General features: G+C 50.6%; 1 protein-coding gene across 1 annotated transcript in view; it reads left to right on the top strand.

The window, feature by feature from the left end:
- CLPB (ClpB homolog, mitochondrial AAA ATPase chaperonin) overlaps window positions 1-18,035 on the top strand; it is a 52,141-nt gene that overhangs the window by 11,544 nt on the left and 22,562 nt on the right. Inside the window, exons 4-5 of the mRNA XM_027699815.1 lie at window positions 6,443-6,546; window positions 10,462-10,590. Coding sequence (XP_027555616.1) covers window positions 6,443-6,546; window positions 10,462-10,590 — 233 coding nt within the window. The remainder of the gene's footprint in view (window positions 1-6,442; window positions 6,547-10,461; window positions 10,591-18,035) is intronic.

Genomic DNA, 18,035 nt, shown 5'->3' with positions numbered 1-18,035 from the left:
ACAAGACCGCAGAGGGTTTGGAACTCCCTGCATAGTCCACAGGGTGAGCTTTGTAACCCAAACTAGACATTGTGCCTGGAGTGGACTGGGGAGGGGAGGAATCAGAGGCACTAGGATGCAGGATTGTTTTGTTTTTAGAGTGTGGTCCCTCTGTAAAATGTGATGCTCTAAATCTGCTTTCTTCAGCCTCAGCAGCTGATCTCATAGAATCACAGAATCATGGAATGGTTTGGGTTGGAAGGGACCTTGAAGCCTGTCCAGTTCCACCCCAGTGCCACAGGCAGGGACACCTTCCACCAGCCCAATTTGCTCCAAGCCCCGTCCAACCTGGCCTTGGACACTTCCAGGGATGGAGCAGCCACAGCTTCTCTGGGCAACCTGTGCTGGGGCCTCCCCACCCTCACAGGGAAGAATTTTTTCCCAGCATCCCATCTATCCATGTCCTCTGTCAGTGTGAATCCATTCCCCCTTGTCCTATTGCTACCTGCCTGTGTAATCTGCCTGATTTGTGGATTTGAAGTTGTTGTGGCTTTTGGTCCTTAGCCCCTCAGCCCAGCAGGACCTGTTTGCCTGCAACAAGACCAAGGTCATTCCAATTCGTTTAACTCACTGGCTCTCTCAGCACTTCCACTTTTAAGGTTACTGATACCTGCACAGGTTCCTCAGCACAGCTTTAAAGGGCTGGGATGCTGGGAACTGAGATGGGGGTTTTCAGCTAAGAAAAAGGAAGCCATCAGCCCCAAATTACTGCCTTTCCAAAGGTGTTTTTCTGAGAAGAAAGATGTTTTCGGTCTCCACTGTACTGCTGGAGATTTCTGTGACCTGTCCTTTAGCTTTGTCATGTTTCCCAATTTTCACAGCCCTCACTCTTCCAATTAGACAGCCCCAATCCATATGTTTAATTTAATTCCAGAGGCACTGCTTTAATGATTCCTGTCAGTTGCCATCAGCTACAAGATAAAATCCCGTGTGCTGGAAGGCAAGTTTAGGGTCTGTCTTTTCTTTTTACAACAAAACAATGGTCATTTTCTTCCTCTTGGAAATGTCTTGTATCCAAAACGTGGCAAGGCATTGTGTTCTCACAGATAGGGGAGACTGGTTCCTAGCTGTGAGTGGAGATACAGTGGTGGATCTAGTGCAGAGGGACATTTAGGGTTCCTTTTTTTATGTGAGAGGGAGTGAAGGTCCAAATTCCTTGGCTCCATGAAGATGATATGGGTTGTTAACTGGGTTATGGGCTAAAGACATATCAGCTGTGACCATGTTAACAGGAGCAGAGGAAGGTTTTGTGCTGTAACTTCCATTGCTGGGGGAATTTACCATAGCTGTGGCATATTTATAGTAATTAAGCTATAATGAAATGCGTACTGAGGGGTTTGTGCATTTGTTAAAATAAGCAATACAGCTATCATAAATTAAACCTCAAAGCAGGTAGGAACTTAGCTGTGTGTCTGTATTTTCTAGCACAGTGACCTTTTCTTTATCCAGCTACTCCAGTTTTCATCGTTTCTGCAGAAATAAAATGACAGTGAAATATTGAATCATCCTCTCAACCGTCTCTGAGGTTGAAAACTGCTCGTGTGGAAAGGGAAACTAAGGCATGGAGCAGCATGGAAGCTCTGAGTCCCAGTGGGATGAATCTGAGTAGTTCTAAAAGACACTGGAATCTGCTTTTGCTTCCCCAGACCTGGAGTCAGGGCTGCAGGTGGGGTCTCACCAGGGTGAAGCAGAGGGGCAGAAGCCCCCCCTGACCTGCTGCCCGTGCTGTGGGGTCAGCCCAGGACACAGGGGGGCTCTGGGCTGCCAGCATCTACCAGGTCAGGTGAGCTTTGTCTTCTTGGGCATCACTGGCACCTGTGCCTCTCCCACACATGCACTGAAGGTGCTGTGTGGATGTTTTATACTGGTAATAACAATTCCTCACGCACAGTGGTATTCTAGTGGGTTTGTTCTGAGATTGGTGAAGGGTAACTGATCTGGAGCAGTTCCCTGTCTACAGGCAGTGACATGATGAACTGGCGCAGTCTTGTTATCTATATTAGGTACATACATCTGTTCCATGGGGGGTTTTTCACTCCTTTCACTTCAGGCAAGTCATTCAGAGCTGTCTGCAGTGGAGCTGGAGAAATATCTGGGTGCCTTTGGAAGCGGGTACGGCCGAGTGTGTCACCTGTCAGAAGGCTGAGGAGTTGGACATGGGTTTCAGCTGTGATGGCAGGACATTTGGAGGCCTGAATCCTACAAACTGGGGGGCATTGGCTTTCAACCACTCCCTTTCTGGGTGTTTTTGATGAACAGTGTCCACTCAGCTGTTCCTGCAACTGTTCCCCACACCACTGCCTTGTATCCCCATTTCAGACCTCTGGGCATGAGTACCCCTCTTTTCAGGGATTAACAACACCTAATGTCCTGTAGGTCAGGCACAGTGAGATACTGTCAGATTAGCAGGTTCCTGCACCTCTCCAAGCCATGGAAATGGCCTCTCTGCTTGTTTTCCCAGGCAGGGAGCAAGGCTTTTTTGGATCTCACAGTCCCTTTTTATCCTTTTTTGAGGAGTCAGTCATTTTCATCTAGGTCAATAATAAACCACCACAGAGCGAGGGAATGCTGTGGCTGCCTGACTTTCTGTGCCACGGGTAGGTGTGCACAGTGTTCCTGGGAGGGCACACGTCCACATTTAGCCTCATCCAAGGGAGAAAAAAGGAGTGGACAGGGGCTGGAGTGGGAGCAGCAGCTCCTCCCAGCCCTACCGAGTGTTACACAGCTAAGATATAGCGTATCAAAGCGCCTGCATTGTGCCGGTGCCTCACGGTCATGGGGATCACCGGCCTCCTTGGTTCACCAACCCCAGCTGGCCCAGGCACAACGCCTCTCCTGACGCAGCCCCAGTCACCTCCTGCCATCTTGTCATTGATTTCCCACCCCCTGCATTGTGTATATGTATTTATGTATTGAACAATATGTTGGTCCAGCCATTACAAGCAGAAAGCACTTTCCCCAATCGATTGAACTGCCCCGGCCAACTCCAGCCCAGTGTTGCCCTCTGAGTCATCACCAGGGTCAATTCAGATTTATATTCACGCTGATGAATAGGCCCTGCCTCTAATCCAATCAAAACTTGATCAGCAAATTAAAACTCAGCTTGTTGAGGCTGTTGAGCACAGGTGAGTGATGAGGGAGGCTGGAGCAGCCCAGCCAGCCATCGGTGACCCGCTCCTTCTAGGATCTGGCTTGGGGTGCTGTTCTGCCCAAGTGCCTGGGAGCAAGAGGAGGAACTCAGGAGGTGTGCTGGCCAGAGAATCCACTGTTTAAAACTCATTCATCACAGGATACTTTGGGTTTGGAAGGAGCCTTAAAGCTCATCTCATTCCAACTCCCCTGCCATGGGCAGGGACACCTGCCACTAGCCCAGATTTCTTCAAGTCATGTCCAACCTGGCCTTGGACACTTCCAGGGATGGGGCAGCCACAGCTTCTCTGGGCAACCTGTGCCAGGGCCTCACCACCCTCACAGCCAAGAATTCCTTCCCAATATCCCATCTAACCCTGCCCTCTGTCAGTGGGAAGCCTTGTCCTGTCCCTCCACCCCTTGTCCAAAGTCCCTCTTCAGCTCTCTTGGAGCTCCTGTAATCTCCTGATTTTGCAAGTCACTTCCATGTTCCAGGGACATTCACATGCTTTGTGCCACTGAATGCAGTTCCTCTGCATTTTGATGGCGCTGTTACCTCTCCTACAGCCTAATTTGCTTGAATGTCCCATTACCTGCAAATTGGATAGGTACAATCAATAGTTGTGATTCCAGGAATGTCTGGCTGATGGAGAAGTGCCTGGAGGGGTCGGCACATCCCAAAAGCAGGAGATGAGATTGAAAGATGATTGGAGAGAGATCCTGGATGTGTGATGTGTTGTTACTAGACCGGTGCCAGGATTTTGGAAGAGCAGAGTTTGCCAGGAAGTGATATCTGTGCTTATTAAACTTGAGCCTTCCAGCTATGGTCAGAGCTACGGAAATGTTCCTCACCGCGGGGTGAATTTGGTGCAGAGGGTAGTTCATAGAGAGGGCAGAGCAGTTCTACCATCGTCACCCTTACACCACCTTGCATGGAGCAGTTATGGTCCTCTGCTCAACTGCTCACAAAAGGTCACTGCCCAGAGAATGCTGAAGGATGAAGAGGAAGGGGCTTCCTGAGTGTCTGAGAGCACACAGAGCTGATATCTGATGGAGTGCCCGGGAAGAACATTCATTTCTGTGTAGTCACTGAGAGCAGGAAAGGAAGATGGATGGAGTTATCAAGAAAATGGCAAGTCATCCTGTGTTACCATCTGACTCACTCGGTACCTGAAGCTCACCCATGGGCTACAAGGTTGTGGATTAAAGTCCTACACTGGGACTTGGGATCATTTCCCTTAAAATGAGGCAGATGCAGGGACCTGAAGATATTTTAGCCTGTGAGCTAAAATGGAGCAGAGGGATCTCTTTGGTGGTGACAGCCATAAGAATGGGGTCCCACAAGGGTGGTTTGACCATGTCAGAACCTGCACTTCCAAGGACCTGAGTGATCAGAGACTCAGCTCCCTGGTGGGGATGTTGGAAGAGCTGATGCAAGGATCACAGTAAGTCTGTGCAAGGATCACTGTAAGCTGCTAGGGCAAGGTTGTCAAAGGCTTAATTGAGGCACATGATTTCTTCCCTCAAAGGGTTGTCCAGCCCTGGCATAGGCTTCCTAGGGCAGTGGTGGAGTCCCTGTCCCTGAAGGGATTTAACAGCCCTGTGGATGTGGCACTTGGGGACATGGGTTAGTGGTGACCTTGGCAGTGCTGGGGGAACAGCTGGGCTCAGTGGTGTCACAGGGTTTTCCAATCCAAATGATTCTGTGGTTCTGTGACTTTATCCTGGTTAAATGGCTTTACATGGGGAGAATGGCAGGGGATTGAAACTACCTTCCAACCCAAACCAGTCTGTGATTCTGTGAATGTCTTTATAACAGGGAGAGTGACTTTATACTGTGGGAATGGCTTTATACTGGAGGGAATGAGTTTATACAATGGCTGTATTATATAGGTGGGGGTCGGTCTCTTCTCCCAGGTAACAAGGGACAGGACAAGAGGAAACGGCCTCAAGTTGTTCTGGGGAAGGTTTAGGTTGGATATTGGGAAAATTTCTTCCCAGAAAGGGCTGCCCAGCCCTGGCACAGCTGCCCAGGGCAGCGGGGGAGTCCCCATCCCTGGAGAGATTTAAACGGTTTGTGGAGGTGGCCCTTGGGGTAGCAGTGGCCCTGGCAGTGCTGAGGGAATGGTTGGACTCGATGGTCTGGCAGGGCTTTTCCAACCTGAACAATTCCTGTGGTTCTGTCTCCTGCCCCCTGTCCTGGTGCTGTGCTCACTGAGGGTGACTCTGGACGTGGTGAGGAGCGCGCTGGTGCCGGTAAGGAGCCGGCCTCTATTGCACCATCCTCAAAGAATGAAATAACCACCTCTGATTCTGCTAATGCGTTTATAGGGTAAATGAGAGAGAAGCTTAAGTTAAATTCCAGATGTGACTTGACAGGCCAGAGCCCGCAGATACGTGTCAGTCAGGCTGGGCGCTGTCAGCCTGTGAGCCGTGTCACCGCTGATGAATGCTAACAAACGAGTTACTGTCTAGTTGTCATGGGAAGCTTGGACCCTGGGAAAAAAATTAAGAATTAACTGGCTTCAAGCTGCTTTCAGAAGTGGTGAGAAATCTAATTCTGGCCTGATGATTGTTTGGGTTCAGAAGCAGAGATTGAGGGCTTCCACACCAAAACTGCCTGGACAGTGTGTGCTGTGTGGTTCTGTCGTGCTGCAGCGTCTTCATAATGTGCAGCATTTGCTGGCAGCCCAAAATCCAACCGTGTGATCCCCAGCCCCATGGGCAGCAGGATGAGGGAGAGCATTCTGCCCCTCTCCTCCACTCTGGTGAGATCCCACCTGCAGTGCTGCCTCCAGCTCTCTCAGCCTGTCTCCAGAGCAGAGGTGCTCCAGCCCTCTGATCGTCTTCAGGGCCTCCTGCAGACGTGCTTCCCATGGAAGTTGTGTGCCCTTTTTGTGGTGGTAGGATGGCACCAATACAGGTTACAATAACTTTCCTTCTTGCAGGGACAGGGGTGACCTTGGAGCCGAGATGTGCATCTGGGAATGCCATGTGCTCAGAGCATGTTCTGTGCAGGTCTCCTTGGGAGAGCTGCATATCCCTGCGATGTCACCTGTTCCTTCAGTGCCTCCCCCACCTCATTCATTCTAAAATACGCTGGTGGAATTCTGTTTGTTGGATATTCAGTTGTAGTTGTGGTTTCTTAACGATATTAACATATTAACATTCCTGGGAATGTTTGAGGAGGGCTTTCTGAACACTTCTCAGTCTCTGAAGGACTTTAATTCCTCATGTCCTACTTCTGCCTTACTTTGCTTCTGTTTTGTGGCAGTGTGGTGAAGGCCCTGCTCACAGCTAACGCAGATCCAAACCTTGGCGATGATTTCAGCAGTGTGTATGAGATTGCCAAAGAAAAAGGCCTCCACTCCTTGGAAGGTAAGATAGTTTATGTGCAGCTACCAACATTTGCTTTTCAGGTCCCAAAATATTGTTTCCTTGCGGGGTTTTTTTAGAGCTAGCTTCAGCTTCCATTTAAATGCAAAGTAGCTGATGGTATGTGGGTGAGTGCGTGTCTAAAGAGGAAAGAAACCTTATGTAGATGGTATGTAGAAGCAATCCTTCAACTTCCCAGAGGGAAATTGGTTTTATATAGCCAGAACATAATACAAAGTCATAGATAGGAACGTCATCCCGTTGACCCACATGCAGCCACGTGCTGGGGAAGCAGAAGGGTTCAAGGCAGTGTATTCCACCAGCAGCTTTAATCCAGATCCTATCAGGAGGTACAAAATGCAGAAAGACTTGGCCAATTGAAATAAAGCTGAATGATGTAACTGGTTGCAGTGACTGCTGCTGGATTTGGGCAGGCATCAGTGCCAGCTCTCAGCCCTGGAAGCCTTTCCATGGAAACAAGGACATTTTCTGCAGAGTCACGTCATCTCATTATGATTATTCTTCATGGATGTCTCAGGTTCCAGTCTCCCCCCTTCATTATCCCCATCACTGGGATGTTGATGCAGACTCAGAATCACAGGATCCTGGAATGGTTGAGGTGGGAAGGGACCTGTAAAGCCCATCCAGTCAAACCCCCTGCCACGTGCAGGGATACCTTCCACTGGACCAGGTTGCTCAGGCATTTGCTTTGTTTGTACAGACCATTTTAAATTTCCCAGACTGTTTCCACTTCTACTGATGATAAATGGTGGTTAAATTTTCTTGGGTTTGTGATTATTGGTGGGCTCTCAGGGGGGATGTCTGGATTCTCGGTGCCCAGCTGTGCTTGGCAGCAGCCAGCTGCATGTTCAGGCATGCCTCTGTTCTCCAACCTGGCAGGAATGCTGGCAGGACTCAACCCCCCTAAAATTCCCTGGCTGTTTCCTTCCCCATTCCAGAAGCCTTTTCCCCATCTGAGAGCTGTGCTGACCTGCTGACCTCACATCTGAGCTGGACTGCCATGGGATGTGTCCCAGCCATCCTGGGATGTGTCCCAGCCATCCCCAGTGCCCTGCCAGAGCCCACTCCTGGGATGTGTCCCAACCATCCCCAGTGCCCTGCCAGAGCCCAGTCAGCTACTGGGACTCACATTCCCAGGGACAGCATTCCCAGGACACAACAGAGTTGTGTGCTGTGACCTGCTTGGAAGCTAAACCTTGTCCCAGCTGCTCTGAGGGAGGAAGCCACACAGGTTGTGCAGAACCTCACTCTGCCTGTGTAATTTGCGGAGCCTGAGTCACAGAGTCATGGAATAGAATTGTGGAATTGTTTAGGTTGGAATAGCCCTACCAGACCATTGAGTCCAAGCATTCCCCCAGCACTGCCAAGGCCACCACTCACCCATGTCCCCAGTTGCCACATCCACATGTTTGTTAAATCCCTTCAGGGATGGGGACTCCCCCTCTGCCCTGGGCAGCTGTGCCAGGGCTGGACAATCCTTTCTGGGAAGAAATTTTCCCAAATATCGAACCTAAACCTCCCTTGGCACAACTTGAGGCCATTTTCTCTCCTCCTGTCCCTTGTTCCCTGGGAGCAGAGCCCGACCCCCCCCCCGGCTCCCCCCTCCTGTCAGGGAGTTGCAGAGCCAGAAGGTCCCCCCTGAGCTTCCTTTGCTCCAGGCTGAGCCCCCCCCCAGCTCCCTCAGCCGCTCCTCATCAATCTTGTGCTCCAGCCCCTTCCCCAGCTCTGTTGCCCTTCTCTGGACACCCTCCAGCCCCTCAGTGTCTTTCTGGGCGTGAGGGGCCCAGAACTGACCAGGGATTTGAGGTGTGGCCTCAGCAGTGCCCGGCACAGGGAGATGGTCACTGCCCTTGTCCTGCAGCCACACTGTGGGTGACACAACCCCGGCTGCCATTGACACATGGTGACATTATCCACTGGCCTGTCTGTGCTTCTGCTTCCGTGCTAAGAGACAAAAGCTCTGTGAAAGCCTAATGAAGGTGTAATATTTGAACCTTTCATAAAGCACAGGTTGAGTTAAGAAGATGGATCAGTGAGGTGGCGGCTTTGACAGGGCGTTATTTTATATTTTTAAAAGCTCCCTGCTCTCGTCCCTCACTGTGACCCAGCAGCAGACCTGCTCCTTGATGGGAGGGAGAGCATACATAGATCAGATCCCTATAGCAGGGATTGCAAAATGTATGAAACAACATTAAAAAATGAGCAATGGAATGCCAATACATAATGCATGTACATAGACTTTATTTAAGACAAAGTATATCAACCAAGGAAGTTAATTGTTTTTGTCTGCATTCATCCCTCTATAATGTTATATATTTTGGGGTGAAGAAAAGATAAGGCCACTCTGTAAGAAGTTGCATTAATTCTTTGGTTGACATGTTTTATTAAAAAGAATAAATTCAGTTGCGTTTTTAAAAAGAGAGAGAGAGAAACTGCCTTTGTTTTTTCTCTTTTTTTTTAGACATTTACATATTTCGTGTATAAATATTTTTTCATAAAAACATCCAAATCGAGAGGGTATGCTCCACAACCACTGCACAAAATATATTACAGACATTTATATGGATGGCAGGAAGGGAGACAGAGGGCTGAAAATTTCCAGGCACCCAGTGATTGATGGTGGACGAGGCTTCCCCTGACGCTTTATTGAGTTTCCGATGATTATCTCTCTTGGAGACATTTTTTACGGATGACGGCCGAGCTGTCACAACGGACCATGGGGGAAAAAACCCAACAATAATAACACTTTAATCTCTTTACTGCACTGCTCCCTAGTATCTCAGATTCATCTTCCCTGACGCACGCAGTTCATTATCCTGCTCCTCCCTGGGTAGGAAATGACGACAAATAAATAAATATACATACTCACCCTGTGTGCTTGGAGAAAGGACCCAGGGAAGGAAAGGAGCCAGGGCATTAATTGATCTTCCTGGAGGGACTGCGGTTCATTAGCGGAGATGCTGGGCTCAGACAGCATCAGGTATTCATCACAGTGTTTCTCTCTTCTGAACTTTTCAAATCTTCTGGAAATCTGTCACTGGTTCTTAGGAGGGACTGTGGAGATGTCCCTGCGGGCCACCCACTTTCCAACTCCACTTGCTTTGCCGTGACAAAGTATAAGGTGCTCAGAGCACTTGGAAGTTCTCCCTGTCCCTGAACCTGGGTTTGCTGGGTTTTGGGTACAGACTCTTTCACCAGGGAGCTGGGCACACTTCCAGGAGCAGAATTTGGCCCACTGGGTGGGTGGTGTTCATTTGTTAGGAGACAGCATACACCAACCCCACTGTCACTCAGGTTCTGTGGTGGGGCTGGGTGCTGTAGTACTTCCTCTGGGCAACATGTGCCGGTGCCTCATGATTCTCACAGGGAAAAATTTCTTCCCAGTATCCAATCTTACCCTGCCCTCTTGCAGTTTGAAGCCATTCCCCCTTGTCCTGTCGCTATCTGCTGCTGTAAAAGGTCATTCTCCCTTTTTTTTTGCTGGTGACTAGAGCAAAGGACTTAAAATCCAGGTTTTCTAAAGCTTAACCCTTAGACCAGCTGCAGGAGAGTATGGGTGCTGCAGACCCTTCCTGCAGATCTGTGCCCTGCCCAGACTCATGGGCTGCTGGGCACTCCCAGGATCAGAACTTTGCTTGAAGGTCAAGCCATAGCAGGGCAGCACTCTCTTCTCTCACAGCTTCAATTCTGTTTGCTGAAATAATTATTTAGATAAGATATTGGGAAGAAATTCTTCCCTTTGAGGGTGGTGAGGCCCTGGCACAGGTTGCCCAGAGAGGCTGTGGCTGCCCCATCCCTGGAAGTGTCCAAGGCCAGGTTGGAAGGGGCCTGGAGCAGCCTGTTCTAGTGGAAGGTGTCCCTGCCCAGGGCTGAGTTTTCATGCTTTGTTCCCTGCAGTCCTTGTCACCCGGGAGGACGACTTCAGCAACCGCCTGAACATCCGGGCCAACTTCAAGGGCTGCACAGCTCTGCACTACGCCGTGCTGGCTGACGACTACCTGACAGTCAAACTGCTGCTGGAGGCAGGTGAGTTCTGTAGTTCCACCCAGCTCTTGGGCCAGGAGCACTTCTGAGTCAGCCCATCCCACAGAACTGTCAGGCTTGGACACGGGCCCCACTGTGTCACTGTCACAGTTAGGTGGGAGTTACTGTTTGGTTTGATCTCTTTACTTTTTAGTTGCTGTGTTCCCATTCATCTCCAGTGGTTTTTCTCATGTACCTTTGTTGGCTGTCCTCATCTTAATCATTGAGTCTTCCCTTTCCTTCTGCAGTTCAATGGCCATAGAATCACAGAATCCTGGAATGGTTTGGGTTGGAAGGGACCTTAGAGATCATCCCGTAGACAAGGCACGAGATAGGTGCTGGTACCCACATGAAATGGTGGAGCACCAAGTACTGTTGGTGCCTGGGCAGCTCTTGTGAGAATAGGTAGGAATTACCTTGTGCAGTTATTGGTCCTCACAGTTAAATCACAAAGCCCTTCTCCTCATGCATCCTGCTTCACTCTCCTCTCTTGGGTACTCACCTGGGCAGCCTGTTCAATGCTTGACTGTCTTTGTGGGGAAAAAGCTCATCAGCACTACTGGAGTGGAATAAGAAGATGCATTTAGCTAACAGAATAGAGATGTGCTGCCGTGACAGCTGTTTTTATATGTATCCTCCTGCTGCTCCTTCCCAGGATGACATTTGTGACTGTGTTACGCCGTTCTCCAGAGCTGGTGTCTGCTTGGTGTGTACCTGCACCTGCTCAGTGCTCTTACCTTAGCACAGTGTTCCTCAGACCACCAAGCTGGTCTATGGTTCTGCTTTCCTCCAGACTCAATGGCCTTTTTCCCCATCGTTCCTCCTGCTCCAACAATTTCAACTTCTCCCCTCCCTGCGAGGGTCATCAAGGCCAGCTCAGAATGAGCCTGACCAGCAGTGCTGTGTCTGCTCTCAGGTGCCTGCTGCCAGCTGCAGCATCAAGTGGCCACAGCCAGAGACAGGCTCCCTAGAGCCTGGCTGGCCAGATGCTGATTTTTGCAAAAATCCGAGGAGTGTTGTCATCTGCATGGTGTGGGCACCTCAGGAGTTAATTCTGGGTGGATAATGGTATGACATGCTCACATAAGGCTCATTCCTTAAGAAAGCAGCTAAAAAGATAATGGAAAGTAGCATCTGTGGTGGCTAAACATCCCCAGAAGGGATAAGAAAAAGTAATTGTGGGAACATTGAACCTTGATACTCATCTGTATTTTGTGCTTGTTATCTTTCACAAAGAATAGAAGTAGAAAGATACGAGTGAAAGGCTGAGGTTCGGTAGCACTGAACTCCAGGTCAGGGTTTCTCTGGGAGCCTGCCAGATACCAGAACCCCAGCTCCTGGCCATAAATTAACCCCAAAACAAAGCCACTGAAAGAAAGCCTATTGCAAAGGCAGGGTTCCTCAGGGATGCTTGCAGGGAAGGGAGGTGGAAAAGCAGGCAGCTGCTCTGGAAGCTGTGGGAGTGCGTGGACGTGGCGGCTGGGAAATGTTCAGATGAAAACATTGGCCCGTGTGGCGTCCAGCACATTCGTCTGGCATGGAGGAGCCCTTCCATGTTCCCAGCACGTGTGGGCACTGCATGGACACGGAACCCAGCAGGGTCCCAGGCTCACCCCCAGCTCTCCCAGCCTGGCTCCAGAGCAGAGGGGCTCCAGCCCTCCCGAGAATCTCCGTGGCCTCCTCTGGACTTGCTCCAGCAGCTCCACATCCTTCTGATGTTGGTGCTCCAGAACAGAGGGGCAGAATCACTTGGAATAACATCTTCTACAAAAATACCTCCTCATTTCTGCCTTGGAAAGTCTCCTTGCACAACATGTGTGTTACTAGTTCATTGAAAGTACCAAGGTAGCTCCTCGGTTGTAGTAAGTACAGGTAAGATATGGGTGGAAGTAAGTGGAGGTGGCACTAAAAAATTTCTCCATCCTGAATGAATCAATGCAAGGAGTAAGTCCAGCTTATTTCTCCAGCTGTGCCCTGCTCAGCTCCCCAAGTGCTATTCCAATCCAAGCCTCACTTCACAGAGAGGACTGTTCTTTTTGTTCCAGAGCTGTCTCTGTATCTGTCCTGGAGCCACTGCCATCCCTGTGAATGTTCCCTTCTGTGCCCAGTGCTCACAGAGAGTTCTTTGTTTGTGGCAAAGTATCTCAGCTCGAAAGAACTCACTTGAATCTCGGAAAAAAAAGCATTTAACAGTCTGTGAGGCTGTGTTTGTTTGGGTACAACTGGAGGGATTGTTTAAAATCAAAGTGAAAACTCAGAATTTAGCCAGAAAATGTGATGGTCACTCATCACTGTTCCATTCTTAATCCAGCCCCATGGAAATCCTTCTGGATCAGATTCAAGAGTCTACACTAAGAGTTCTGTTTCCAAGTGGAAATCCTCATCTTGTAGAGACATGAGCATGTCCTGGTGCTTAGATCCTGGGGACAGCAATCCACCAGTGGGAATCTCCATCCAGTGATGGTGTGAAAGATCCCACTGGAGCCCTGGTGGGATCCTGGGGCTGAGTTTACAGCATTCCTCAGATTAATCCTGGTTCACCATCCACAATACCCACTTACCCGTTGCAGTCATGATTAGGATGAGGATTTATGAGGATTATTTGCTAAATGTAATAAGCCTCCCCTTTCTGTCAGGTGGACTCTGAGCTGCTGGGCTGACAGCGGACCCTTCCCTGCCCTTTCAGCAAGTTTTGGATGCTGGAGTTCCCGATGGGCACGTGACATGAGGATTTCATGGCACTGGCTGGGGGTGTTGCCCTCCTCCCAGTTCCATGGGATAACAAAGCGGGGTGTCAGTGTAATCTGGGATGAATACACGGCCGAGGGTCTCGGTGTGGAGATCGAACACCGCTCAGCCCTTTGTGAGGGTAATGTCCCTGGGCTGCCATTGACACTCGTGCACAGGATGGCTCCTGGTTGCTGACATGGAACAGGCTCCTCTTGCTCCCTCTCTACACCTGCCTTTTACTAACTCTCCATTTACTCTCCCTCACACTTCCCTAGCTGGTGCCCTGCCCTGGGGCCAAAGCCATTAACCGCCCAGCCCCTCTCTGCTCCCATCTCCCCCCACCCCGCTGTTGTTTTTTAAGGGAAGCCCCCATGCACTTGCCCCTCACCCCACGTCCCTGGCCTTTTGTGGCCCATTCAGTGACTCGCTTGACCCCTCCAGGACCTTACTGCCCTGTGGTCAGCATGTGTGTGCCCAGCAGACCGCGAGACGAAGTGGCGGCTCTGTTGTCCTTTCGGGCAGTTGTTGGTGACATTTCACAGTCCCCTGACCTGAGGTGACACCATAAATATCGGTGTTTAGGGAAGGGGTGGGTGGGCACTCGCAGCCACAGAGTGCACCAGTTGCTACTGCAGGCACGATCGATTCCAGGGGCTTTGTGTTTGGCTTGGAGGAAGGAAGGCAGGGTCGCCAGCTCGCTGGTGACAGGAGTCCCCTCGTTTTAGAGGGAGCTTTTATTATGTCAGTATTTAAATGAAACAGCCAGTATTAAAAGGTGCTGCTTCCTGCCGGCAGTGGGGTAACCCTGCCATGGAGCCCAGCCACCATCAACCACCTTTCTACATCTGGTTCTGCTCCAGAACCTGTTGCTGAAATGCAGGGAACCAGAGGAGCTCAGGCAGGCGCTGATTCGTGGGTCCAGAACAGACCAGAACCATGGAGATGCTCCGAGGGCTGGAGACCCTCTGCTCTGAGACAGGCTGAGAGAGCTCGGGGTGTTCACCTGGAGAAGAGGAGGCTCCAGGGAGATCTTAAAGCCCCTTCCAGTGCCTGAAGGGGCTCCAAGAGAGCTGGAGAGGGACCTGGGACAAGGGCCTGGAGGGACAGGACAAGGGGGAATGGCTTCCCAATCCCAGAGGGCAGGGTTAGGTGGGATATTGGGAAGGAATTCTTCCCTGTGAGGGTGGGGAGGCCCTGGCACAGGTTGTCAAGAGAAACTGTGGCTGCCCCATCCCTGGAAATGTTCAAAGCCAGGTTGGACAGGGCTTGGAGCAACCTGTTCTAGTGGCAGGTGTCCCTGCCCATGACAGAGGACGTGGAGTGAGAGGGGCTTTCAGGTCCCTTCAGCCCAAACAATCCTGTGATTCTGTGATTGAGCCCTAGGGACAGCACTGCTGCTGCTGAGGGGTTTACCCTGCAGGTAAATGACCCTCCTCCCAGCATGGGATGCTGTTCACCTTTCACCACCTTGTGCTGCCATGAGCTGTGGTAACCTTTCAGCAAATTAAAGTTACACTAAACAAAGCATAGAAGAGGATGCTGCAGGAACTGTGAGCACTTCCTCCTGTACGCCTCCGAGAAATTGGGCACGGGAACAAGTGTAGAAACAGGGTTTCCCTGGTGCTTAGCAGCTCAGCTGTCATTTTTCTTGGATCTCAAATTGCTTTTCCAAGTGCTTTTGCACCGTGTGTTTGGTGTGTGTGTCCGTGCAGCAAGGGCTTGGCTGAGCTGTCACCTGCTGACGTGTGGAAGTGCTGTTTTCACACCGTTGTGTGGCAGTGCACGACTCTGCTGCTGCACACAGGTGGGTGGGGGCTTGCATTTCATATCCTTGCCTTATAGTAGAGCAGTTCCCTCCTTCAGGGACTGACCCATGCCTTTTGTCGGGACCTCCCCTCTCTCTGTCCCACTGCAGGAACAGACACATCCCCTCCTGCCAAACCTGAGCGGGCTCCGTGTGTGCTCCGTTCTCCCCAGTGCTCTCGTCATCCCTGACTGCCCTGGGTTCTGCTTCCCATCATCAGAAATCATCCCCTTTGCTTCCAGCTCCTCCTAGAGCCAGCACACAGGCTGGCCAGGCCATTACTGCATGGGAAATGCCTCCTGCAGTACACCCTCAATGGAATCACAAATCCACAGGGTTGGAAGGGGCCTTAAAGCTCATCTCGTTCCATCCCCCTGCCACGGGCAGGGACACCTTCCACTAGCCCAGGGTGCTCCAGGCCCCGTCCAACATGGCCTTGAACACATTCAGGGATGGGGCAGCCACAGCTTCTCTGGGTAACCTGTGCCAGGGCCTCCCCACCCTCACAGGGAAGAATTTCTTCTCATTATTCAATCTAACACTGCCCTCTGTCAGTGGGAAGCCATTCCCCCTTGCCTTGTAAGTCCATGCCCTTGTCCAAAGGCCCACTTCAGCTCTCTTGGAGCCCCTCATCTCTAATTAGAGGGGAAAGAGAGAGAGGAAGGACAGAACATATATTTGTGAAAACTTACTAGCTGAAGCTGCAATAACCCAGTTATAATAATCTATATATAATAATCTAGATTATAATAATATAATAATATATAATCCAGGTTATAATAATCCTGGACTGTATTTGCTGGTAAATTTAACCCAGTGCATTTGTTGGTCATGTGCACACTCCTCTCCTCAGTCCAGTGTAATTGCAGATCTTGTGAGTAGGATGAGTGGTGAGTAAACGAATTACAGAGCCAGTGTTGCAGGGGGTGGGCTTTGGACATCAGAAAGCAAAAGTGCTCTTGGTATTCTCTGGAAAAAACAGATTCTAATTAATGCTGTCTTTTTCAGTTTTGAATTCAGCATAATATGTCTTGGAGCGTTTTCAGTTGCATCCCAGATGGAAAGGGTCCATCCTTCCAGAGGGAGGGTAAAGGATATCCCTAGGGAACAACGGGCTCCCGGGTCCCCAGCAGCTGGTTACTGGTTTTAGCACATCCTGAGAAGGTGACAACTGGTTTTGCTGCACTGGTGGATTGAGCAGGACCCCAGGGCAGAACTCCTCTCTCCTTACAGCTGCCTGACAGGAGGGTGTAGCCAGGTGGGGGTCGGGCTCTGCTCCCAGGCAGCCAGGGACGAGAGAAAACGGCCTCAAGTTGTGCCACAGACAGTTTAGGTTGGATATTGGGAAAATTTCTTCCCAGAAAAGGTTGTCCAGCCCTGGCACAGCTGCCCAGGGCAGTGGGCAAGTTCCCGTCCCTGGAGGGGTATAACAAACATGTGCCTGTGTCACTTGGGGACATGGGTGAGTGGTGGCCTTGGCAGTGCTGGGGGAATGGTTGGACTTGATGTTCTCAGAGGGCTTTTCCAACCCAAACAATTCCACGATTCTATTCCATGACTCTGTGACTCAGGCTCTGCGAACCACACGGCGCAGAGTGAGGCTCTGCACAACCTGTGTGGCTTCCTCCCATTTTTCCTTTAGAGCAGCTAGGAAAATGTTTCACTTCCAAGCAGGTCACAGCACACAAATGCAGCCGCTGTGGCTGCAGCTGTCCCTGGGAATGCAAGTCCCAGCAGCTGGCTGGGCTGGTTTTTGGGGAGTCACATGTGTGGTAGCTGCCCTGAGTGGTCTGTCCTGGAGCTTTGCTCCCAGACGTTTGCTGCCCAGGCCAGCTGTCGTGCCAGAGTGCCTGACATCCACTCCCCCTCTCCGTGCTCATATTTACAAGGGAATGTGATAAATTCCGTATTGATCCCTTCTGTTGCACTGTAAATTTTGCAAAAGATGATTAAATAGTGCAATAGAGTCTGCGAGCGCTGAGGCTCAATATGTTCTGGGCCGGTGTATCGACCCTCCGGCCGACCGCAGCCAGTTCCACTCCCCGCCACACCAGACCAGTAATTAAAATCCTATGAGACTGGGATTTAGAAACCAATCATATCCCAGCATCAAGGCATCCAGCATCCCGCCGTGGTGAGAGCAATAAGAGTCCAAGTAGCAGCACATTTCTGTCTGTGTCAGAGCACTTAGGAATAGTTTCCCCTTAGGGCAGGGGAGCAAATAAATCCCTCTCAAAATATTTCTGGGGACAAACGTGACGGTGACATCATGTTTGGCATGAACTTAAGAGCTCTGCACATGTGTGGGTATATGGAGAAGGGATGATGGATATCATCCTGGCATGCTGAGGAGCAGGAGCTCTCACAATATCCGGTTGTACTGTGAAACAAGGTCCTCAAGACTCCTTGTCCCGGTGCCCAGGGCCTTCCCAAGCCGTGCTCTGTCCGTTCTTGGAGCAGTGTCACTCTCTGGTTGTCCATATGAGTCACCAATGCCACCGTGTGCCCCATCCTGCCTGTCTGCAGTGTGAGCCTTGTTCTGGCTGCAGTAGGCTCTGACCTGCTGCTCTTCTGCCCTGGCAGGATGGAGAGACAGGAACAGGGTCCCAGGGCTGCTGAGGACACAGGGAGCATTGCTGGGATGCTCCTCCGAGCCCTCTGTGAGCCCTTGGCATCCTCCTTTTTCTCCTGCCACCTGTCCCTCCTCTGGCCACCCCCCCAACATGACAGCAGCAGAGGACCCAGGTACCAGCGCCCGCTGCATCGCCAGCTCTATTGACAGTTATCCGGAATCTGAAGGAATTCAAGACAAATTGTTAAGAGGAGGGAGTTAATAAAATTTGAAAAATTGAGGCCTGTCACTCCACTAAACTTTTTTCGATCCTGCTGACAGGAACATATTTCCCCAATGAGT

This window comes from Neopelma chrysocephalum, unplaced genomic scaffold, assembly GCF_003984885.1.
Source record: "Neopelma chrysocephalum unplaced genomic scaffold, ASM398488v2 Primary Assembly neopelma1_141, whole genome shotgun sequence".
In the NCBI taxonomy this organism is placed as follows: domain Eukaryota; kingdom Metazoa; phylum Chordata; class Aves; order Passeriformes; family Pipridae; genus Neopelma; species Neopelma chrysocephalum.
Note: the sequence above shows the minus strand (reverse complement) of the source record. Positions and strands in the feature narration are given on the sequence as shown.